This window comes from Parasteatoda tepidariorum, chromosome 1 (genome assembly GCF_043381705.1).
Source record: "Parasteatoda tepidariorum isolate YZ-2023 chromosome 1, CAS_Ptep_4.0, whole genome shotgun sequence".
NCBI classification, from domain to species: Eukaryota; Metazoa; Arthropoda; class Arachnida; order Araneae; family Theridiidae; genus Parasteatoda; species Parasteatoda tepidariorum.
In genome coordinates, this window is record NC_092204.1 from 27,458,646 (window position 1) to 27,484,621 (window position 25,976).

General features: G+C 28.1%; 1 protein-coding gene across 1 annotated transcript; it reads left to right on the forward strand.

Annotated features, from left to right (window-relative positions):
* The first annotated feature begins 1,327 nt into the window (after positions 1-1,327).
* LOC107446363 (insulinoma-associated protein 1b) lies at positions 1,328-12,318 on the forward strand. The gene is made up of 2 exons (XM_016060987.3): positions 1,328-2,200; positions 8,617-12,318. The coding sequence occupies exons 1-2, from the start codon at positions 1,880-1,882 to the stop codon at positions 9,961-9,963; spliced, it is 1,668 nt and encodes a 555-aa protein (XP_015916473.1). The 5' UTR covers positions 1,328-1,879; the 3' UTR covers positions 9,964-12,318.
* Positions 12,319-25,976: the final 13,658 nt, after the last annotated feature.

Genomic DNA, 25,976 nt, shown 5'->3' on the forward strand with positions numbered 1-25,976 from the left:
TCAAGCAGGAAAATAAAAAAATGTACTTGCTTGAAAATTAAAAAAGAAAAATAAGAGAGAGAGTTCTTTTGTAATGATGTTCTTTTATTAACCTGATTTGTGGCTCGTCCAATGAAATCCCACCCACCACATATTTCCACAAATGCCGGGAAGATTCTCTACAGCGCAAATCTTTTACTCAATAGGAGGAGTTTAAACGTTTCAAATCACCAACAGTGGAACAGAATCCTCCTATCTTTAATATATGATGAAAGATTTGGCAATTTATCACTTTTTTGGCGAATTTTTAAAAGTTTTCGAAAAAAGTTTTTCTTTTATGAAACTATTTTGATGAAGGTTAAAAATTTTTTTTAGGGATTTATAAATCAATTATGCGATGTTTGCATAAATTGAAGAATTTTAAATAATGAAAAGAATGGTAGAAGAAAGATAAATAAAAAAAATAATTATAAATGGGAACTAAAAAAAAAAAAAACAGAATGATGGAAGGAATTTAATGTGTAGAATGATATTAGAATAATGTTCCTTATTCCATATATATATATATAGAATAAGGAACAAAAAATTTATAATAATGTCCCTTAAATAATGTATTCTTTAGTTATATTGTATAAAAAAATTTATTCTTAAATCAATGTTTTTTGTAAAAAAATAAGTCTATTTGAATAAAAGAAAATTTTTCGAAGAAAATCACTATTTATTTAAATCAACATTTCAAAAAAAATAAATAAATAAATAAACTAATGAGAGAATGCGCATGTAAATATTTACATTCATATCCCTTTCATTATTTTTTAGTAAAACACCTTCATTATTACTGAAATCAAACTAAAAAAATCCCACTTTGATAAGGAATGTATTTATTAATTATATTGAACAAAAAATATTTTATGCTTAAATTAATGTCTTATGTAAAACAAAAATACGTTTATTTAAATAATTTCTTTTTTGAAGAAAATCACTGTTTATATTAATCGACACCTTTTTTAAAGTTATTTTTACCATTCTAACAACTAAAAAAAAATACATTTAATATTTGAATGATTAGTTTTAAAACACACTAGTGAGAATGTATAAACATTTCTCAAGGAATAATTTCTTTTTTTACTTTAGCAAACTTATTTATTTATGCTTATCAATGCTTCCGTTTTTGGGGTGAAGAACGCCATCGAACAAAGGGATATTACTAAAAAAAAAATGAGCCCTGTTGCTTCTCTTAGTTATTCAAAAGATGCGGAAAGGGCGCCAATCTCTGCTTGGCGAGAGTTTGGAGAGGCGAGAGAGGAACGGTAACCCCTCGGAGCGGGAAATAAAATTTCCCGTAACATTCTCCCTTGTCATCAGTCTCGTGTGAAAAGCGTGAGCGAGTTGTTTGATCTGTGAGTTATACTTTCTTTTTTTTTTATGACGTGCAACAACACACATCATTATGTGAATACGGAGTAATCGTTATTGCTAAACATCTATGAGTATCATCTAGTCTTTTTACTCTAGTCCCACTTTCTAGTCCACACTGTGTTTTACTCACTCGTTATTGCAAATTGGATTGTTTGATAAACTTTTATTCTCACCCAAAAAAGGACAAAGCAATTTGTGTCACTTTTGAAATTATTTTATCGTCTGCTCGAATTGGAGAAACTTTTTTTTTCCTTTTACACAAACTGTTCTATCGTCAATGCTTTTTATTGAGTTTTGACTTTTCATTTTTCACGATCATTTTCCCAAAATGGAACCCTTTGGTAAATGGAACAGTATCTGGTGTCCGGTCTTTCCCATATTTTTCAGAGAAATAAAATTCAAGCATGGCTAAGAAGTACAATCGAATTTTGGTCGCCACAAACCGATCGCTTCGATCACAAACTTAAGAAACCCTAAAATTATGCCTCGGGGTTTTCTAGTCAAACGATTCAGTAAGACATCACCCCCATTCTCATCCCCCTCTTCCATCACCGCATCCCAAACAACCTGTTCACCTCCTCATCATCAGAGAGTGCGAAGATATTCGGACGAAGATAGGAGCGATACCAGCTCTGACCACGAGTTACTGGACTCTTCGGACATTCTTCGACACCATCCTTTGTTCTGCCATCCTGGTCCACCCCCTTTGAGAAGCAACATCCCGCAGAAATCTCCGACGGGAGGATCGGATGGAGATACTCCTTCACCCCCTTTCGTTGATTATAATTCAGACTCCTGTCAGGTAAGATTTCATTTTTCCTCAGTGTATAATACTTAGATGCGTATCTTGATGCCGTATCTTAAAAGTCATGTGTATCTTGATGCCTTTCTCGTATCTTGAAAGTTTTGTAGTTATAAAATCTTGAAAGTTTGCTTACCACACTATACAGTTATAAAATCTTGAAAGTTTTGCAGTTATCATGTATAGTATGGTGATACATGTAAATAGTATTGAAAAATGCGATATCGATATCACTTTCTTTAAACAATAAAATTGAACAATGACCTCCGATTTTTTAGATAGCTTGTGACTTACTTTCTCGTATTGTGAAAGTTTTGCAGTTATAAAATCTATTGTTATCATGTATAGCGTGATGAGCAATGTATTCTAGAAGGCGATATCAATATCACTTTATTAAAATAATAAAATTAAACGCTTTTAAACCTTACGTTTAAAAAACTACCTACACGTAAAAAACTACCTACCTTACTAAACGTTTAAAAAACCTTAAAATTAAACGTTAAAGTAATAAATCTAAACGTAAAATAAACGATATCAATATCGATATCACTTTCTTAAAACAGAAAAATTAAACGATGACCTCCAATTTTCTAGATAGTTTTTGACATACTTTCTCGTATCTTGAAAGTTTTGCAGTTATAAAATTTGTTGTTATCATGTATAGTGTGGTGAGCAGTATAAATGGTACTGAAAAATGCGATATCGATATTACTTACTTAAAACTATGCAATTAAATAATGATCCCTGACTTTTTAGATGGTTTTAAGATAGTTTTTAGGTTGAAATTTTTACTGTTACATTATCTATTGTTATCATATATTTCGCGTTCATTTACTTATTATTCAATTAAAAGTTTTTCACATCACGTAAAACTGTTAAATAATAGCTAAAAATTATGAAGCGTTTTGAAAATTTTTATCAGTAGTAGCGAAGAGCTACTACTGGTAAAAATCTTCAAAATTTATTAGTTTAACTTCTTTATTAAGTTAAACTTACTTATATTTGAGTTATTTATTTAACTATTGTTAGGTAAATTAATTATTGCTAGGAAATATTTCTAAAGCCTGGAAAATCTTTAAAAATTGTTCTTGTATTTATTTTGCTATCATGAAATTTTTTATCAGTTGGCCGCTATCAATTTACGAATATAGTAATTGAATTGTATTCAACCACTCTTATAATTTTTTTTAGGTTTAATTTTAATTATTATTAACATTTGCTTAATGTATTTTAAATCACTATGGGAAATCACTAGAGATGTGTTTTAAATCACTAATTTCTCCAGCATTTCTTAATATTATAGTAATTTTTGATTTTCACGCTTATTGCGCTATTATGGTTAAGTTATATTGTATTTATAACTTTTCGATGCAGTATCAATTTGTTGTATACAGAGTGTTAGCTAATTTAAATTTATAAAGAAGTCTTTTTATTGTGCCTTTTTTTTCAAATCCAATACATACTTCTACGGCTTATATTATGTAAGAATATTGTTCCAGAAGTTTACATAAATTAAGCCCCCCTATAAATAAAAAAGATTTTATTTTATTTTATAACCATCGTTGAACAGCCGATCCAATATTTTGAGTTTACGTCTACTAATGTTCAACTCCATAGCCTTGTAATTTTGAACACAATCCAGAAGACAAGGGAACTCGTGAATCAAGTATTGCATTCGTGGTGGACTTTTTGATGGAATTAACCCCTATCTGCATTACGGGACTCTAACTCATTGACCGTTTACCACTGAGGGTATTTAACGTAAACACAGTCTTCAGTGCGAGCCGGGTGGGGAATTCGTATTGATCAGCCATTGCTGGGATTCGAACCCGGTTCACCTCAATGGAAGGTGAACGATCCATCCCCTGAGCCACCGCGGCTCTGATAAAAAAGAATATTCCTAACACACATGTGTATGAAATAAGTGCACCGAAACTTTTACTGGTTTTTTCTCAAAACTACCGTATTCATTTTTCCAATATCTCATCAACACTTTATTCAACACAAATTTACATCAACACAAATGTTACTCATTAACATGTCACAGAATACGTACATTTAATGTAATTTTTCTTGATCGTAGGAATTTTTTTAGTAGTATTTATAGTTTTTGATTAAATAAATGTTAAATCCTGATATTCAGAATTTTTTTTTACTTTTTTGATGTACCACAGTTGTGCTGAAATGAAAAAAGAAGCTCTTTTGGTTTCCATCAAAAATCCTCCACGAAGCCAAATTTCTTCCATTACTTGAACCAGGAGTTCCTTTGTCTTCTGAATCGGATTCAAAATTACGAAGTGCGGAGTTGAACACTTGTAGCCGTAAACCCGAACTTTGGTCAGCTGTTCAACAACGATTAGAAAATAATAATATTAGTAACCTGTAACGATAAAACGCTGCACCAATTGATAAAGCCATTCAAAAGATATTGAGGAAAAATTGATCTGTGACAATGGGTTTGAACGATGAAATTTCGTTTTTTCGATATTCAGTCCAAACTAAAAGCCGCTGGAAAGTCGTGATTGTTTAAAAATCACTCCATGAAAATTTGCAAACGGACGGATAAACATGATCTAAATCAATTATCCCGCTCTCGAGTTATTGGCGAACATTCATTAAGACAGACTTTCGCTTGTATATATAGAAGGCAGATAGAAGTTACAAGTAATGAAATTAGTTTCATTACAAATAATGAAAGCGAAAATAAAATAAAAATATGTTCTACTATTACATATGCTTCGTTACTTTTAAAGATTAGGAAAAATAATTCGCCATTTTTTTTTTTTAAATGTTCTTAGAATGTTTTGAAAGATTTGAAGATTATATTTTGCTGTTTGTCTGATAGGAAGTTATAGTAGAACTAATAAAATATTTCAAAATGAAAAAGTTGTGTTTCGAATTTTTTAAGAAAAAATCTCGTCACTATTAATTTTCGTTAAAAATTCTTTGACAGTTTCAGTTTTTATTATGCGTATTTCAAACTTCTGGTTCCTTTTTCATTTATTTTTTGCTTTCTAAAAATTATGCTTTTTTCCTTAAAATACTTTACTCTTGAATCGATTATGTTCGTTGCATTTTAATAGTGACGAGCATTTGTCTGTGGATTATTTCTTTTTATAAGATCAATGAGCTTTCCAAATATTTCATTGTCAAAAATAAAAAAACACTTCTTAACTAATATTGCTTTTATTTAGCTTTCTTTTAACTGTTGGCACGCACTTACTTGCACTTAAGACGAAGTTAGAAATGTTAGTTACGATGAATAAGTAAAAATGAATTTCGCGTAAAAGTACAGAAAAGTTTTAATAACTTTTTGATTAGTTTTCGATGCTAATCAAAATATTTAATTCTCATTATATGAACTTTTTTTTCAAATATTCTTATTCAACTATATTTATAAATTTTTTTTATTCTCAAGCAAACTCATTTTCGTCGTATTCATTTTTACATATCAAATTTGCGTTTATTATCATTTGAAAATGTTTTTAAGACTTAAGCGAAATATTTATGTCATTTTTATTTCTAAAATACGAAAAAAACTTCTGAAAAGTAAAAATTATTAATGATATATAAAGCAAAAGTTTAACTTTAAAATAATCTTATTTATAGTTTAAATTGTGTTACATTTAATTTCAACGTTTTATATCTATTAGAGGAAAATTCATATCTTAAAGGTTTACGGTGATAGAAAATTTTTTAAGATTTTTAGATAGAAGATTTTTAGATAATATTTCTCAAATTAATAGAACCACTTGCGTGAAAGATGCGTTTTTATTACTTCGTTAATTGTTAACGGATATTACCCAATATGATTCAAAAAACTTTTCTTTAAATATTTTTTTGAACTATTGATAATTTTATATGTAATTGCTGCAATTAGAACTTAAAACCGTTTTTGTATAAACTAGTGATTGTTTTTACAGAATTTAGCGTAATTTTTTTCAAAATTTTGCTCATTAATAATAACTTTATTATCCGCAATAACAGATCAACTAATTATATATATACTATTAATTTTATTTGCCAATGACTATAATGCTTCAGATTTTCTTTGAATATTTTTATATTAAATTTTGTTCTTAAGTTATAATTTTTTCCATAGTTATTATAATCATGACATTGTTATCACCATTTATTTAACAAATATTAATTTGTTGCTAAGCCATAAGATTTCTGGGTTTCCTTTACATATTTTTATGTTAATTTTGTTCATTAATGTTAAATTTACTAATAATTGTTATAAGCATGAAATTTTTTGGTTATTTTTTAAATATCAAATTTTGAGTGAATTGAAATTTGCAGAAATTCCTTTAGCTTTATATGGAGAAGAAAATTCTGGCAAAATAACCGTACTGCATAATAATAACAGTTCTGGTGAAAAATACACTAATTCTCGTTAATAAAACCAAAATAATGTACTATATTTAAACAATTCATGTGGTAACTGTTCACCAGAAATTCTGGTTTTCAAAATTATTGTTCTTATTACCACGTATTAGTAAAAAGTAAATTTAACAAAATAATAGGTTTTTATTACGTGTTCTAAGGTTACATCATATAATTACCAAATTTTATCTAATATTATAAAACCTTTTTTCAATGATAATTTTGCCAAAGCGCTTCGATAAAAAATACCGAGATTTTTGATTTTCCCCTACAGCCTGAAACATCGCAAATTTTACCATATTCTGGTGGTTTCCTTTCTTTCTCAGTGTTTGATATTAATTTTGTACAGTAATGATAATTTTGCTCGTTAATTTTTATAAATATAGCATATTGTATTACTATTTTCATATGTATAATAGAATTTTTTTGATGAATTTCATTACTGTATTCTTTTTTTTCTCTACAAATTTCATTTAATACCAATTATTAGGCAATCAAGCTGCTGTTTTGTCACTCATCTTGCAATTAAACTGTTTATATATAAAAATTCTAACTTTAAAAATTATATTCAAGACAAACTGCCTTTCCTCTTTTGTGAACTCGAGCAATTCTGATAAAATTATCAAAGAAAAAAAGCGACAAGATTTTGTAACTTAAATAATTTTTTTGCATTTTTCCTTTTTCCTTCCTTTCTCTTATTGAATCTTCTTTGTAATACATCTAGATCTGAAAAAAAGTTTTCGTAATTTATCTCCTTATGTAATGAAAATGTCTATTCGTTTTTGGCAAAAAATGGTTCCGAAAATCGTTTCATTACCTTACTTAAGAATTCCTTTGTCTTCTGGGTTGTGTTAAAAGAATTTCAATTTCAGCTAAATTACTTTTAATTTTGGAAATTTACGAATAGAAACACCCAGCTTTTTCATTAACATACGATTCCCACAATAAAACACAAATAATAAATTTATAATTATATTTTCAGCATTAAAAACAGTGGCGCTGCACACAAAAATATTTTATACGATTTCGTCGAGTCAGAGATTCAGTTTTACTGAGAGGGCTCCGACAAAGACGCAAAAAAAAAAAAAAAAAAAAAAAAAAAAAAAAAAAAAAAAAGAGTAAATCACAGTGATTTGTGCCTGTTTCATGAATCTTGGGAGTGCTACTTTTCCTGCTAAAAATATCAATCTAACTATGAAAATTGAGTTTCGATAATAAAAAGTGAGCGTTGCCATCCGAAAATTTAGAAACTGTTTTACTGTAAGCGTGGTCGTGAGAGCTTAATTGTTATAAATCATCAGAATTTCTAATCCATTTTGTCAAATATTTATTTTAGTCCACCCCTTTTTAAAATTTAATTTAATTGGTTCAGCGGGTATAGGCCCATTTAAAAGGGATTTTTTTTTTTTTATGACAACTCCATAATTTTTTATTTATTTATTTGCAAGTGCTTACGTTTTTTAAGGAATATATTCGATCAACTAAGTCGAAATAATTTCGCACCTGAATTTTAACTGCAATGTTCCTTTGTATTTTATAGCAAATTCTGCTCAACTGGCAAATAACACTTGGGATATTTTAGTTATCTTTACTTCATAGTAAACTCTGGATATCTTTATTACGGTGTTACTAATATCAAACTTATTTTACTCATAATTGTTTTACTAAGCAAAATATGAAAGAGCATTGAGAAGGTTTAAATTAGTCTTTCGAAAGTCTTATATTATTATATATATATTAGTTAGTATTAGTATTAGTCTTATATATTAGTTAGTCTTATATCGAAAAATTTAAAAATATGCCTAATAACAGTTTAAACAATGAAAATTTTTCTTACTTTTTTATTTTTATTTTGAGAGATGCTTTTTTTCTTTTCACATTTTTTGAGCGTACAGATTTTTGGAAGATAATTATTAAGAAACAGAATGAAATGTTGATTTAAGCCAGTTCATATTATTGTTCCTTAGTTGCTAACTTTTTCGCTTATTCGAACTCATGCACTCATTAGTATCTCAAATTTTTATTTACAGGATGTACCACTTGCCCTGACTACTGACAAGATTCCTCGCTCTCCATCCAATGGAAGAATTGGAAATCATATCTACCAACCTTTTCGAAACTCAGTATTGTATTTCCAGAGATTCGACAGCACATACCTGCCATCAACACCTCCACCTTTGAAGTCAAAGTTGTCGCCGCCTCATTCGGCACCAGCTTCAACAGGTAGTAGCGAACATCTTACTCATTCTCAACCCTCCACCCCCAAATCTTGTCAGCCACCAAAGAAAAGATCTGCTGACGCTTCATTATCTGAAGCCAAAACAAAAGCCGCCAAGAAAGCCAAAGTGGTTCGGAAGTTGAACTTTGACGAAGACAAAAGCTCTCCAGTTTCTGGAACATTCATTAGGGACATCGACGACGACGAAGTAATGTTGGCGACATCTCACCCTGGTGCCGTGAAAAGAGGTGACATCGATCCCAGCCTAAATGTAGTTGTCATTACAGAGGAGGCAAGAGCAGAATTGGCAAAAATCGAAAATAAAATTGGAGACTATGTTTGCCAACTCTGCAGGGAACATTATGATGACGCCTTTGGGCTTGCCCAACACCGATGTTCCCGCATAGTTCACGTCGAGTATAGATGTCCGGAGTGTGACAAGGTTTTCAATTGTCCCGCCAATTTGGCATCCCATAGAAGATGGCATAAGCCACGTCCATTACCCGGCATGAAAAACTCCAATGCAGGAAACCCGCCCAAACTGCTCTCAAATAACTCTGCCAAAATAGGCAATAAAAACGAACTTAAAATATCAATAAAGTCAGAGGTGATCAATAAAGTCAGAGATGGTTTCAGCACGGATCCGAGCGACACGGAGAGCATCAGGGACACGTCCTCGCCGGAAGTGACGTCCAATCGGCGACTGTCAACGCCTGGAGAAGATAAGGACTTTGAGTGCCATCTTTGTAGTAAGAAATTCAGTCAATATTTCTATTTCAGGAAACATTTGCTTTCCCATCTCACGGTCAATGCAAATGGTCAGTTGGAAAGCGATGTTATTCAAAGCGTTTTTTCCAAGAGCATTTCGGAAAAGCGCACTGCTCTGGCGAGACTTAACATAACCCCGCCTCCTGAAAACGAAAAGTCCGACAAAAACAGTTTTGTTTGTACCATTTGTGGACTGAGTTTCCATACAAAGACTGAGATGGAGCAACACACTTTCAAACATGATGAACTGAAAGGCATACAATGTAAATACTGTCCCAGTGTCTTTTACAGTTCAGCTGGTCTGACCAGGCATATCAACAAGCATCACCCAAGTGAGAACAGACAAGTGATGCACATACAGTCACCAGTCGTCCGTCCCCTCTCAACGTAAACCTTCACCTTGGACGTTCTTTTCGCCATTTGTTTTTTCTTTTTCGGAGGTACAATAAGTGAGATATTCAACCTTTACAGAATACACTAAATATGGTATATCTAGTCTGCTTAAGAAACTTCAAAGATCTTTAGTTCCTTTCTTTGGAACAGAAAGTTTTTATGTTATTTTTCAAATCATTATTTTCAAAGTGAAGTAATCGCAATTTGAATATCACTTTTTCAAAATGCGATTGTTTCAGTTTGCAAAATTGCTGAAACATTTAGAATCAGTAAGACAACTTAGAAATGTGCAATTTACTAATTTTTAAGACTTATTTCTAATCTATTCCAACAAAAAACGATTCCTGACATGAAAAATTTTGTAAACTTAATATTTTTAATAAAATGTTTAGCGAGAATTAACATTTAAGTTGCAAAATATATCAATCAATATCTTAAGTATGGGATGGGCTCACGACAAAGTATTTAAATTACAAGATTTATTCATTCATTTATTTATTTTTTTGTGCGAAAAATCCAAAAATGTTATGTGATGCATTAAGGTATATTTAATTCCTTAAACGTTTTTATGTCGTAGGCTACGTAAATAATAGGAATCTTTTAAAATAATTACCATCATTTCGAAATAAACCAGGCTAATTGGAAATGTCTCCGATATTTTTTATTCACTCTGATAATTTTTTAAGCTTATTATAGTCTATTACACAGAGCCAACATACCTTTAACCTAAATTAAAAATATATCATTCAATGCTCAATGAGCCTGATTTATTTCAGGCAAAATATTCAAAGTAGTGAAAGTTTTTTTGTAAATAGCCATATTGAAGTTATATTTCAATAAATCAAAGCAAATTCAGTTTGATTAAGTTATTATTCATACATTTCCTAATTATTCTAAAATCATGTTTGCTGATAGAAATAAGTCTAAATATATCAGGCAAATTAAAAAAAAAACGAAAAACACTGAAGACTCTTTGAATTAGCCTAGAGCATGAGATAAATATATAAGTTATTGAATGAATAAGATTTTCAATCAATTTATCATTTTCTATTTCGTTTATTTAGAGAAAGTTTCTGTTAAGATCATCAGCTGGATGTTTATTTATTTAAATGGAATATCCATCTTTCAGGGGAATCCAAAACAGGTATCCCATTTTTTTTTAATTAAAAAAACGTACTTTTTTTAGAAGGAAAAAAAAAACGGCATGATTCATCAAGTAGGACGATTAAATTTATATTTATGACTCAATTTCACTAAGGTGACCTTTAAAAAGATAACTGGAAAATGTATAGCTCTATGTAAAAAAAAAATTAATAATTTCGTGCAATTTTGACTACGCATTTGTCGTATGACAACAACAAACAAAACCAACCCCCCAATGAATTTTCAGCTTGGTCACCAGTGTTTAAACAAACGTTTCCCAAAAAAAGAAAAGAAAACAGAATTTTTCTTTTTCTATCGTTTGCACCTGTCAGAAGGGTACACACATTCTTCGGGGAAAAGCCTCTTTTTCTTCTTGTTCGAGGGATTCAAAAATGATTCGGATGAAAAGTTTCGTTCTATTCATCAAGGCCACTAGTAGCTACTGATAATAAACCTGTCGCGTGGAAAACAAACACGAATCTCCCAGTTTTATTTGTTCTTATTTCGATTTCTAAAAAATCTCGTCTGAAATTAATATAATTCTATGAAAATTGGCGAGGTCTTATTTCGCCAATACATTTCGGATGAAAAAAAAAAACTATTATAAGTAAAAAATATTTTTTGTTTGCGTTGACAAAGGTTTTAGTTTCATTTTAACGACACTTTTTAGTTAATAATTTCTATGAAGAATAAAAAATTATTTATAGCTACTTGTCATTGAGTTTAATAAATTTGTGAGTCCCAGCACCGCCATCATAAGTTTAATTAATCTAGTTTTATTATTCGATAAGCAAACATTTAGCATTTAATTTGCTTTTTCTCTTTAACGTGTGTGTTTAAAAAAAAATGTTCACGACTCAATGAAACATGTTCCAGAAAATGGACACAAAAAACGCTCCTTTTCAATGTTTTTTATCTAAATTCAACTACTAAAAGGAATTACTCGCTCGTACTCACTTTTCCTAACTTTTTTTTTATTATCACCATTACGAGCAAAGTCCGAGACTTCGGAGTATATTATAGATATAATTTTTCAGGCGATCTCTTCGTATTCAAATCACTAAACCTTAGGTTTTTCGATATGGGTGCTATTGCGCCCCAGGGGGCGTTGGGATTTTCTAGAAGATGCAAGCTTGCATATAAGAAATTTTTTTAAAAAACATTGAGTACACTTTAAAATTAATATTAAATTTTGAATTAAAAAAAAAAACAATTTTAGCTTTACATAAAGTATATGTTATTAAAGTAATTATAAATTGTGCACTTTATTGAGAGAAAAGTTACTAACCAGTTTTTTTAGCGAAAATGAATGAAACTTTGTTGTTCTACACAGAAAATTCATTTGTACGTAAAAGTTTAAGGTGAATTTTTTTTTCTATTTAAAATTCTCATGAACATAATGTATCAATAATTTTCAATTTTGAAATAAATTCGGTTTAAAGTTATTTTTTGCTCTGCTTAAAAGTTTGCAGCGAGTGTTCCTTTTTTACAAAAAGGCTAGTTTAAAAATGAAAGATAAAAGATCGTTAAATTGAAATGAATCATTGGTCAATAGGAATTTTCAATAAATTAACAGTATGATAAAACAGCAAATGTAAAATAATAATAATAATAATTAATTAAATTAGCAAATAATTGTTTGAAAGATGTTTATTAAAGTTTTTTTTAAGGGGACGTTGAAAGAATTTTATCTTCTAAAGTAGGCAACGAGTAAAAAAAGGAAGGGATTCCTTGCACTAAATGATGAAACGGTTTTTAAATATCTAAATTCGTATAACGTATCTAACGTAACGTTAAATTTCTGAAATCGTATAAATATCTAAATTCGTATAAATATCTAAATTCATATAAGTATAGCTAAGATAAATAGGACCAGTGAGAGCTTTGTAAAAAAAAACTTTAAAAGGAAATTTATTTTTTTTAAAAAAAATGAATGTAGGCAAATTAACTACATTGCATTGCAAATTTATTTTAATCCATTAGTTTATTCTTTTTTTTTTCATACAAAAAAAAATTTTTTTTTATATAGAAGTTTGAAAAACGGAGTCAAGTGCTGTGTCCATTTTCTTAAATTCCCATTCTGAGCTATGTTCAGAATTAAAAGCTAACATGTGTTGATAAAGCGTGTTTTTAATAGAAGAAAAATTTAAAAACAAATATTTTATTGAGGAAGCCGATACATTAGTTATGAATACCTTTGAATTATTCTCTCACGAAATATCGGAATATGAAATTTTCATTGTGATCGACTATTGAATGGAAGTTCTTTAACCTCCATCATGCATTAATATAAGCAGCTGCGTCAACAAAGCATTTTTTTATCAACCTAATATTACCCACGGAACAACTATTTTTTGTACCATTTTTTTCCTCTTTCTATTACTTATATAGCCATATCGTCTGTTCAAACAGCAATAGTTAATTGGTTTTGATATCGAAAATAACTTGAGTTATTTTTTTTTCTTGCCTACACCAGGCTTAATTTAGTCAAGACAGCTGTCCAATATTCAATTTTTTGTTTTGTTTATAGCTCAAGTTAGGATTGTATTTGTTTATAGTTTCAATGAATGATTTTTATATCCTACCAAATCAGGGTTACTGTAACAGATTTTCAAAATTAATCATCATTTTCAGAGAAATAATATGTTTAAACACATATCAGAACTGGAAAAAGGAAAATAAAAAAAAAAAATAAATCTACTTGAACAAAAGCGGCCCCAGCTTGCTCTCGTAAAATTTTAAAATTTAGTTAGAAATAATAATTTTTGTCTTAGTCTTTTCTTTCAATCAGCATGCATGAAAAAAACCTAAAAAACTGAGAAAAAGTTTAAAATATTTGTTTTAGTCATTCTAGTCTTTCAATTTTTTTCAGCAATCAGTTTTGCTTTAATCGATTTGAAACTTGTATCTAAGCCAATATTTTGTTTCAATTTTTTAAAATGAATTATTTTTAAAAAAATCATTAAAAAAATGCTAAAAAAATCCTGACAAAATAAACATTTGTATCAGAATCACGAATGTGGTAAATTACATATAGTTTAGTGATTACTGATGAAAATATATATCGTATATGATAAGATAGCATATCAGAAGAAAAAACAATATTCATTAATTTAGCATGTATTGCCTTAATGCATCATATATTTGCAAATATTAGACATCTTAATACGTAATTTAAGTTTCTGAAAATGTAAAGCAGCATTTAAAATTATTGTTAATTATAATAGTTATATGACATGATATAACAATAACATTTGCTTATAATTTTATAATAAAAATATATAACAGTAATAAACGCTGTACAACTGCCGTCTGCTGATAAATAATTTTACGGCGATACTAAATGTTTCAGCATTAGTTTTGTTTTCGCATTTTCCTAGCATTTAATCATTTTGTTATGTTGTTAATTTTTTTATAAAATATTTTCATACTTTGAATATTTGTTTACGTTTTATTTTTTAGTTATGGTTTTAGTGTATAAATGTTTATTTGTATAATTTATGATTTTATTCCATTTTGTATAAACAGTTGCACAAAATGTTCTTATATTTCACTGCCTACTGCACATCTCACAGCAAATATCTGAAAAATGTTAAAACAATGAAAAAATGCTAGTTTTCTTAATGAAATATCATTGTTATAAGTAGTATCAATTGCTTAATAATATTCTGAAATATGGCATTGTTGGTATTTAATAAAATGAAGAAAAAAAGTATCTAAAACTAATTATGACGATGTTTTAGGATTAACTGGAATATATTAAGGAAATGAATCGAGCTCGGATATACGTACAACTGTTCTTTTGTGAAATTTATTAAAACTGTTGAAAAAATTTTGATATTGGGAAAATTTTATATGTATAAAAATTAGTATTTTAAAGATAATTGTGAGGAAACATAATTGTTAACGATAAAGTATTATTTTTAACACTTTATTTTAAACGTGATTATTTAAGTTCTCTTAACGTTATCTTATTGGAAGATATAAAATAGATCTTTGTAAAATATTTTGAACTCGTCTAACCTTAAGAACGTTTTTAATTAATTTTTTTGCAACTAAAAATTAGTAGCAAATATATTTTTCTTCAAACTTTCGCAAAATGTTTTTGAGTTATTAGTTATTGTAAAATAATTCCATACACTTATGACAAAATTTTTAAAAAATGGATTAATTAAAAACTCTTTTTATTCAACAATTCTAATTTCCTTATGAAGCAAATTCTTCATGAATTATTTTTTTTAATGAAAATATTTCTATTTATTATTTTTAATAACATGAAAATTATTAACAAAGTTCTACATAAGCCACTGTTTATAATGTGTTTAGATTGAACCTTCACAGTATTCAAGAATCAGTATTGAATTATTTGTATAAAAAATATTTTTTAAGATATATAATTCCAATTTTATGAGTATTTTAATAAATAATATGTATGAGAAAAGAATTTTATGAAAAATTATTCTAAGAATGAATAATTTATAAAATTCCGATTTTATGAGTATTAGAATAAAGGGACCAATGTATGAGAAAAGAATTTTATAAAAATATTATTCTAAGAAATAATAATTTATGAAATTCCGATGTTAGCAATTTATAAATTTCTGATTTTATAAGTATTAGAATAAAGGGACCAATGAAAGAGAAGAGAATTTTACAAAAAATTATTCTAAAAAATAATAATTTATGAAATTCCAATGTTAGCAATTTATAAATTTCCAATTTTATCAGTATTAAGGACTAATGTATGAGAAACGAATTTTATAAAAATTATTCTAAGATTTAATAATTCATAAAATTCCGATTCCATGAATATTAGAATAAAGGGACCAATGTATGAGAAAAGAATTTTATAAAAATATTATTCTAAGAAATAATAATTTATGAAATTCCGATGTTAGCAATTTATAAATTTCCGATTTTATGAGTATTAGAATAAAGGGACCAATGTATGAGAACCGAATTTTATAAAATTATTCTAACAATTAATAATTTATAAAATTCCGATTTCATGAATATTAGAATAAAGGGACCAATGTATGAGAAAAGAATTTTATAAAAAATTATTCTAAGGAATAATAATTTAGGAAATTCCGATATTAGCAATTTATAAATTTCCGATTTTATGAGTATTAGAATAAAGGGACCAATGTATGAGAAGCGAATTTCATAAAAATTATTCTTAGAATTAGCATTTTATTTATAATGTAACTTATATAAGAAATTATATTTTCATATAAGGTTATAATCTAAAACAAGTGAAAATAGTTTTTTAAAATGAAAAGCATAGGAAAATTAATTTAAATGTCTATTGAAAGTATGCGCCAGTATTTTATACTTTTCAACTACACTTAAGATATACAGCTGGCAGCAGAATTTACAGAGTAAATCTGCGTTCATAAATTCAAATTTGTATGCGACCGCGCCAAATAATAATTGAGCAAGTTTAAAATTTTAAACTGATTTATCTGTTTCTTCTCTCAGTAATAATTTTAGCTTGTTTTTGGAATGTGAGATAAAAAATAATCTGCAGGGTCAGCTGCTGCTCAGGAAGATTTCTACTACCGGAGTTATTCGTAAATTTTTTTTTTAAAATCTCAAATTTTAACTGTTTTCACAAATTTTAAATTTCTAACATTATTCACTTCATCAAACCAAATGTAATGTTATTTAACTAAATAGTAATAACTTGGTGATCACTTATGTAAGAAAACTGGATAATTTATATCAACAGTATTCCGACGTACAATTGGAAAAAACAAAATAATCACCAAAAAAAATTTCAAAATTGAGATTTTAATATATTTACAGGTATGATTACTAAATTTCAATTTTTAAGTTTAAATCATTGCAATTGCATTTTCGCATTTATATAACCACGCACTCTAATTAGATAGAATAAAACAGACAATTGTGAAAAAAAACATTTATCTGTCTATTCAAATGATGAGTCAATCTAGTCTAAATTTTTACCCATAACTCCTTGCAATTTTTTACTTACGCAAATTCACCAGTTTATAATAACACTGTCTGTTATAAACGATCTTTATTTCATTATTCCAGCTATTCTAGTCAAAATTTGTTGATTTGAAATTTATTTAATATTTTTTACATAATTTTATTTGAGTTCTAGTCACTCCTAACATTTGATGAAAAAATTTTTTGAAAAGAGAAATGCTTTTGAAAAGAGAATTGAGAATGCTTTTATGTGAAATAAAAAGATTTTCATCAGCGGAAAAAATGAAATGTTTTGAAAATATTTGACAACTTTTGTAAATGCTCACTTGTTACAAAAATGGTTTTATATTTCTCTGAAATTTTGGTATTTTTAATGATAACTTCATCTTGAAATTATTTGTGAAATAGTATTTTTGGAGTATTAAATATTATTATAAAATTTTCGCACATATTGTTTCCTATATTGTTATTTGTATTTCAATACATTTGTTCTATTCTTTATCTAACAAAATTGTGTAATTAATTTATCAAGAACATTGCATGTATATAATTGTATAAACTATTTCTTGATATACTAAAGAGTGCATTTAGCTAAAAAAGTATAAATAATTAAAACACATAATTAAATGTTTTAAAAGTTTAATTGAAATATGAAAAAAAATTTTAGGTGCCATAAATCTGTTTTTTAGTGTTATATCTACTCAGTGTTTTATCGTGTAGCAATATATTTGTAGTTTATTTTATGTGACATCGCAGTATTCAATACAGTAATGACGAAAAAGAAAGCACAGAAATATCACTTCGTTCCAGGATTTTGCACTTTCATTTTTCCAAATTACTTTTGGAATTTTCCTAAAAACATGCTGTATATTTATTTATTATCTTGCTTTATTGTGGATGGAATTAAATAAAATTTTATAATAAAATTAAAAATATTGTGTTCGTGTGCTTTTTTTTAAAAAATTTTTACGCTGTTCTTTCACGAAATTATTATTTCAACTATTGTGGGTAAATTGCTGAAAGTCTCTAATTGGTGAAAAAAAGATAATTTTACAATTTAAATACCTGTTTCCTTTTCGTGAAAAAAAGATCAATGTCATTTTACCTAGCTTGGGTATGCTGTAGAAAGCACTTCGATTTTGGTGTTTTTTTTTCTTCCAAAAAGGTAACAGGCGTTAACAGGGAAACATTAATTTTGCAAAATATTTAACTGATCACATTTGGTAGTGTACCCACGATGTATGTGTATGGGCTCTTTTCTAAAAATTAGTTCTTTAAAAATAAATAAATGAAAATGAGTTTAAATAAATTTGCTCTGAAAATTTCAAAATTTTATCTGCAGTTACAATTATACGACATTTGATTAGAAAAAATAGTACAAACAAATTGTATCTGATAATTTTTATAATCATAATTATTTTTTTAATCCTATGGAAAATAAGGGAATGATAAATTTTTACCATCTTAGACTTAAGGGGATCTATGTTTTAGACCACCTCTCCTGACCAAATTATTGCAATCCCATTTGCTATTGAAACCCTCGAGCGATTAAGAAATTCATTCCTTTTTTTTCATGTTTTCACATGTTTTGAATCATGTTTTTATCACGTGAAAATCTGATCAAATTTGATTAATAGTCATTTCGGGTACTCCTAATTTTTTTTCCTGCTCATTGTATATGCTGAAATACATGAAGAAACATTTATTTCTTAATATTTCATATTTGCTCTCAATCAAGAAAGTATTTTCAATATTCTCTTCACAACTGTATGAAATAATGCGAGTTGGAAATGTAATATGTTCTGAATCTAACGTCCACTGTTTTTGAATCGTTCTGTCATTCATTTCAGAAGAAACATAGATAGCAACTATTTTTGATTTTGAGCGCATCAGGGGGAAACATGTTTTTAGAATTCCGAATTCTTTTCTGAAATGATCTGAGTCTAATCTTAAACTTAAATAAAAATCAGTTGCCTTTTGTTTAGTTCTTTAATAATTTATTATTTTGATCTGGCAATTCTCTATTGATCCTTTCTAGTGGAAATCTGGAAATGGGAATCTAAAGATTTGTTTATTTCAGTTTTAAACAGGCTCTGGAATAGTAAGTTGTTCCTTTGGTGAGTTTATATGCATACTTTATTCCTTTTTGTTTCAATTTATTATTATAGTTTTTTATACATTTAATGCGATTTTATTTCTTCCATAGTTCATTTCTTCCATTTTTTTTCCATCGGAACACAAATAACACTTTTTTTTTAAATAGTAATTCACAGAAAGGCTTCCACATGAACGCATGAAGGGTTTTCCCAGGGAATGTCCTATATTGCATTCTCATTTTTTTTTTGCTCCATTTCAATTTTAATTAAAGTAAAGTTCTCTATTTCTTTTTTTTTTCTAATCAATATACGAATGTACGGGCTTATGTTTAACAAATAACGAAATAAACTAAAAATAAGCACAGTAGAGATATATTTTATTAAACTACCCTTATGATCCAATGGTATTTCTACTTCCAAAATATTCTGTAATCCTTTTTAAAAACGATATGAATATTGGTTAAACGCATGTTTTTATTAAACCATTGAATCTCGTTATTTATTATCTGCCAAAGAAGATAAAATGATATAAGATACTTTTTTTTTTATCTTGAAGCGACGTTTCGGTACCAGTGAGAGACAGGCTGTTCTGAAATACCTCTGAAATTCCACTTTTGTTCTTTTGTTAAAGGAAAAGTAAATAAATCGTGTGGAACGATATTGTTGTTTTTGGGTTTTATTTGGATGTACCTTTTTTAGTTACCAACCCTAAAAAAAAATTAGTTTGATTAATAATTCAAATTCGGAATGAGTTTTAACCCCAACAATCATGAAAGACCAACTAACGATTACAACCTGTCACGAAAAAGGAGGAAGATAGGTTAGAGCACGTGACTTGGTGAAAGAAAGAACATTATTCGAATACTGTTTTGATTGCCGAAAGCTAAATGATATGTTCCATTATTGAAAGGGAATGCATTTAAATAGGAAATTTCTCATTTATTTCTGAATCGATAACCGATATTTGCCAATGTAAATACCGATGAAGATAAATATTTGAATATCATTTGTTTAAAACGAATATCTTTAGTTACAGCGTAAGTTTGGATACTTTTACGATAAATATGGTTCGTTTTAATTTTCAGATGATATGTAAGCAAATAATTGTTTAAGTAAATTTGTTTTCATTTCTTTTAAGCTTAAGTTAATTTTATGTTATCAGAATATAAAATATCAGGATATATAAAAAATGAACATGAAAAGTTAAAAAAAAAGAAAAAGAAAAAAAAAAACGTAAATGAATACAATTTTCTGCATAGGTTATATTTGATAACCTTTTATAAGATTATTTTAATTATTAGTTAACCCTTCAAATATAAGGTTTTAAAAGGAGGGCAACCTGTACCTATACTTTTTGTCCTTTTAATTTCACTAATGCTTATATCCTTCTTTAAGCAAGCTTAAGCAGTATCAATTTCAGAGTGAAGAAGCGCTTAATTTTTCTACGCACTGACTAATCTCTAATTGTTTTTATTTCTTTTACTTAAGTGTCAGGTGTTGAATTAATGAATTCATTAGACTAATATATGTAAGTGGAGTAGATTCCAAGGGCTGAAAGAATCCAAATGAATCAACTAAATCCATCTTCTGATTCAACAAACTGAACAAAACACGGTAGCCACGATGAGGAAGAACGAAACACGTATTAATTTGCAAAAACTTCCGCATTTCTATTTAATTCTATATTCTTTCATCACTTTCATTACTTATAACATTTAAGGACGATTTTTCAACGCTTGAAAAAGAAAGAATAAATAAATATAGAGAAAAATAATTAAAATACCTTAAGCGCTTTGCATTTGTAGAAGAACTATAATATAAAAATATAAATACCATCTTGTCGTAGAGTTTTCTTGGCTTTAGAAAGGACAACTTAGATATTTTACGACTTATTAAACAGTTTTAAAAATCGCTAGAATTTTCCACCGGAAATTGGAGAAAGTATTTTTCGAAACTCTTTTGCCAAAGACAATAAAAAACCAGTTAAAGTGCCTTACGCTTGAGGTAAAGCTATAATTTTAAACTATATACACCAGTTTACCGTAAAGAAATAAACGAGTTTCAGTACGAGCAACTTCATTATTTTTAAAGCTGTTCAACTTTTTTTACAGAAATAGCTTATTTAGAAAGATTTTTTCCCTATATAAAAATTATTAAAATTTTGTAAATTTTTATGAATCATGATAATGCAACGTTTAAATTTTTTGAAAAATAATATTAATAAATCAGATTCCAAATGCTTTTCCTGTGGCCTATTTTCATATTGTTTTTTTGTGTCATGTTCAGATTTGGGATGCTATAGACAGCGATAGCGATAAAGCAGTAAAAATTCAGTGATGAACAAATGTTATTATATAAGCAGCATATTATTCGCTAAAAAACATTTTTTCATATGACGACCGAGCTGCTATTATCATTAATTTTTTTTTTCTTCAAATGTAGATTGATTAACATCTACTGAAAGGGAAAGAATAAGCAAAGAGGCTAATTTAAAGATATTCAAATTTTTACAACCCTTTTCTATTAGTAAATTTATTTATATATTTAGGTGCTATGAGCACAGATTATCAAATTCTTTTCTCAAATTATCAAATTCTTTGATATCGTTCTTTTAAAATAAATTGTTTTGGTTTACGATTCACTTATTATTAACAAAAAGGAAAGAAAAAAACTCTAAAAAGTAGTAACTTTTCTTGAGATTTTAATTTATACTAATTAAATTTTTAACTAAATATCTAAATTACTATCTTTTTAGACTAACAATTTAAGACATTTATTTTTTAATTCCATCAGATTTCACTGCTTTGTAAGACGAGAAAGCTCTTACAAAAATTTAAATAATTTTTGAGGTTTATATGAGGTTGTTTTGAGGTGTCAAGATTGATTTGAGGTTTATTGAAAGTTGATTTCAAAGACAATCTTGAAAGATCAACCACCCAAGATGTATAAGCAAGGTGTATGAAGTTGCTTTGTTCACACTTGAGGCTGTTTTCATGTTGATGGAAATCTACTTTAGAGCAACTGCAATCTGCAATCAACAATCTACTTTATAGCTTAGATAGGTTGTATTTTAGGTTTAAAGTTATCACTTTAAGCAAATACGCATTTATATTTGAGATGTGAAAAATTTCACCCGATTGAAAATAAAATTATTTCTGAATTTGAGATCCATTTATTTTGAGATCCATTTATTATGAGGTCCATTTTGTTTCAAATTGAGCTTTATTAATGAGGTTATTTCGACGCGAAACATAGCCTCATTTTCTACCTCAGGTGTATTTTTTTACATATGTCAAATTCGAAACACCTTATTTTTTGTAGAGGAGGCTTTAAATTTAAAAAAATATCAATCATGTTTATAATTATGATCAAAATGTTAGCAATGATAATTATAAATAAAAGAAAAACACAACTAAATACACGGAATAAATGAAGTAAATAAGTATAACGCATGGGAAAACCAGAAACAACCCATCATTAATCATAATATATAAAAATATGTCATTTTTAATATGTTTGTTGCTACATATAATTATTTGTGCCTTTGTAGTGCTAAAAATCTTATTTGAATTCGTTATTTTTCTTTCGGACATTGCAATAAGGCAAGATTTAAATGAAACCGAAATCTGTCACTTTCGTTTTCCCATTGATATTCGGCACGAAAAAGAATTTTAAGCATAATTTTACGACATCACTTATGCTAAAGAGTTTCAAATGATTTGGATTTATGGTTATTTGGCGATAAAAGAACGTTGACCACCAAGAGGTAGACAGTTCGATACCTACTCACGTGCATTTTAACGATTCTATCCGTCGGCATCTGACTGGATTAATAGTCGGAAGACATGCAATTTGTCCCGTTCAAAATACACCGTGTTTTACAAACTACGAGATCAATAGATATTTTGCGCCGAGTTTTATGTACTCATAAAAGTTCGAGTTCTAAATACAAATATTCTAACTTCCGTTCATTAGGTTTGCTCAAACTCCAAAATCATTTCAATGTTGAAACGAGGAAGAAAAAAACAACCTTCATTTGGCAAATGTGAAAGGAATTTTTACGAGAATGACATAAATGCATTAGAAAATATGTATTGACCTAAATACAAACTTATTTTTATGACTTTTAACAAACAAATGAAATTCCATTCTATTAAGAAAACAATCCTGTACAAATCGTCTCAGATTAGATTAAATCTTTTTGAAAGCTTTGTCGCCACTTAAAATAAAGTTTTTTTTTCTTGCTACACTAGGAGGCTCGTTAACCCCCATAATTGATTCTCACTCATCATTGTTTACTTCTTATTAAACTTCTATACTTTTCTCAAACACACAGAACATATTTGTTCCAAAATATTAAATTAGTTTACCTTTCTGTAAGAACATTTAGATAACATGTTAATCACAACGAAAGGTTTACTTGGATTTTAATAATAATCATCTGAACTTGAAAAAAAAATTAACCATAAGAATGGTTATTAATAATAACTTGACATCTACTCAACGCATTCTGAATATACACACGAAGAAATAAATTAGATGTAATTTAATTGAATAAACTTATAACAATTCAAACAGGGAATGGTTATTATCGATTTTTATTAAATTTTTATTATATCCTTTCAAAAATTTTACTATAAATGTTAATATATGTATCTGGTAACACTTAATCCATCTCTTTTTTCTTTTTTTGTGACTTTTGCTTGACATCTACTCAAACGCGAGTTTACAAAACAAAGAAATAAAGATCTCATGAGGAAACAAATTTTCTACAACAATGAATAAATAGTTAATATATAAAGCAAAAAAGCTGGAAAAAAATCACCAAAAAGCACTTAACTTTTTAATAAATGGGAAATTCGAAAAATTATTGCACAAATTTCAACTCTGTAGTAATATTTTTGCGGCCTGTAGAGCAAATCGAAAGATATTTTTCCAACAAGTTCAAGAGTTAATAATTCTCATAGAGATTGGATTGTTAACTTTTTTATAGAATGTTAACTTTTTATTCCATTGTAATCCTTGAACACTTTTTCATGCATGTAAGTAATTTCAAGTTTTTAAGCTTCACTTCGCTTTTAAGCTTCACAAATAAATCCAAAATGAACATCAGAGACAAAGACTTTGGCGTTGGCAGCGGCCCTTTCGATTATATATATTTTATTTTATAACCGTCGTCGAACAGACGACCCAATTTTTGGGTTTACGACTGCCAATGCTTAACTCAGTAGCCTTGTAATTTTGAACCCAATCCAGAAGACACGGGAACTTCTGGATCAAGTATTGAGAGAAATTTGCCTTCGTGGAGGACTTTTTGGTGGAACTTACCTGCATTTGTGTTACATGGTGAGGAAAACCACACAAAGAACTCACGGTCAGCCTGATGGCCAGGGAACTCTAACACATGATCCGCCTACCACTGAGGATATTTTACGTCAGCACTGTGGTCGGTACAAGCCGGATGCGGAATTCGCATCAACTAGCTATTGCTGGGATTTGAACCCTCATAGACTCATAGGCCATATTTAGACCAACTATAGCTCGCGCCCTCTATGTTAATTCTGAAAAAAGCGCAATCCATCAATATGAAGAAAATCCACAGTTTTGTGAAAATCTTAAATATTTATGATCGAACTTCTTAGTATTTAAAATGTTACTCCAACGCTGCCTTATCGGGATCATAAAATTTGCACACAAAAAAAGAAAAGAAAAAAAATTGAGATTTATTTGTTGGTTTTGATAAATTTTATCTAGATGGAAAAATTTCTCAAAACTGGCGATTTTCTAAAATGCTTAATAATTTTTAAAACATAGCAATTTATTTGTTCTAAACTTACTCTACATAATTAATTTACTTAACTAATTCACTTAACTTAAACTAATTTTGCTTATTCTAAAACAAGATAATTTTTTAACGCAAGATAATGTATATAGTTTATAATTATAGCTTTGCCTCAATTGCAAGGCACCTAAACTGTGACTTTTCGCTTTCTTTCGTGAAAGTGTTCTGTAAAATGTTAAAGTAGACGTATTACGATAACACTGGCGATAAAAAAAGTATGGTAAAAAAAAATCACTTGAATTTTACAGTCTTGTAAATTCTGGGACAAGAAATTTGATTTCTTTTCCAGTCAAATTCTATCAATTTATGATTTAATCTTCGTCATTTTTATGCATCGATATGTGCTGACAAATTTTCTGCTTCAAATGTAAATATTTACACACAATAAACAATAAATTGACAACAAAACATTAAATAACAATTAAATCATTTTCTAAAATCATTTTTTTTAATTATTGTTTTTTTAAAAAATATACTAATAATATTCAGTCATTCATTGAACTTAATAAATATTTTTCTCAAAGTAATTATCATTTAAGAGATAATTTCTTGTTTTATCAATCAGGTTGATCAGTTAGAGCATTCATGAAATTTAAAAAATTATTTAAATACTATCAAGTACCCTGTTAACTTTTATCAAACCCTATATTTTTACGAAAAGCAATTTAGAATCAATTGAAATATAATAAGAGATCCATATAAGTAACTAAATACGTCATAATAAGTCAAAAAAACTGTTTAAATTACTAAATGCAATAAGTTAACTATAAAACACTATAATGTTTACATATTAATAAATTAATCATTAATTTTTCTATGTAAATTATAAGCATTCCTTTAATTTTACAATAACTATTTTTCTATTTAATCACGAATTAAAACCAAAAAATTAGTTGGTTTGGCATTCTTGAATGGCTAAAAATTAAACATCTGATGTGGGAATGTGATGTGTTCCACCTGGGGGAAAATGGCTGA

What these genes read in the sequence shown, in the direction of transcription:
- LOC107446363 (XM_016060987.3), top strand. Translation starts at nt 1,880, where the DNA reads ATGCCTCGGGGTTTTCTAGTCAAACGATTCAGTAAGACATCACCCCCA. An exon ending in ATAATTCAGACTCCTGTCAG is followed by an intron (nt 2,201 to 8,616) that starts GTAAGATTTCAT and finishes TTTTATTTACAG; the next exon opens with GATGTACCACTTGCCCTGAC.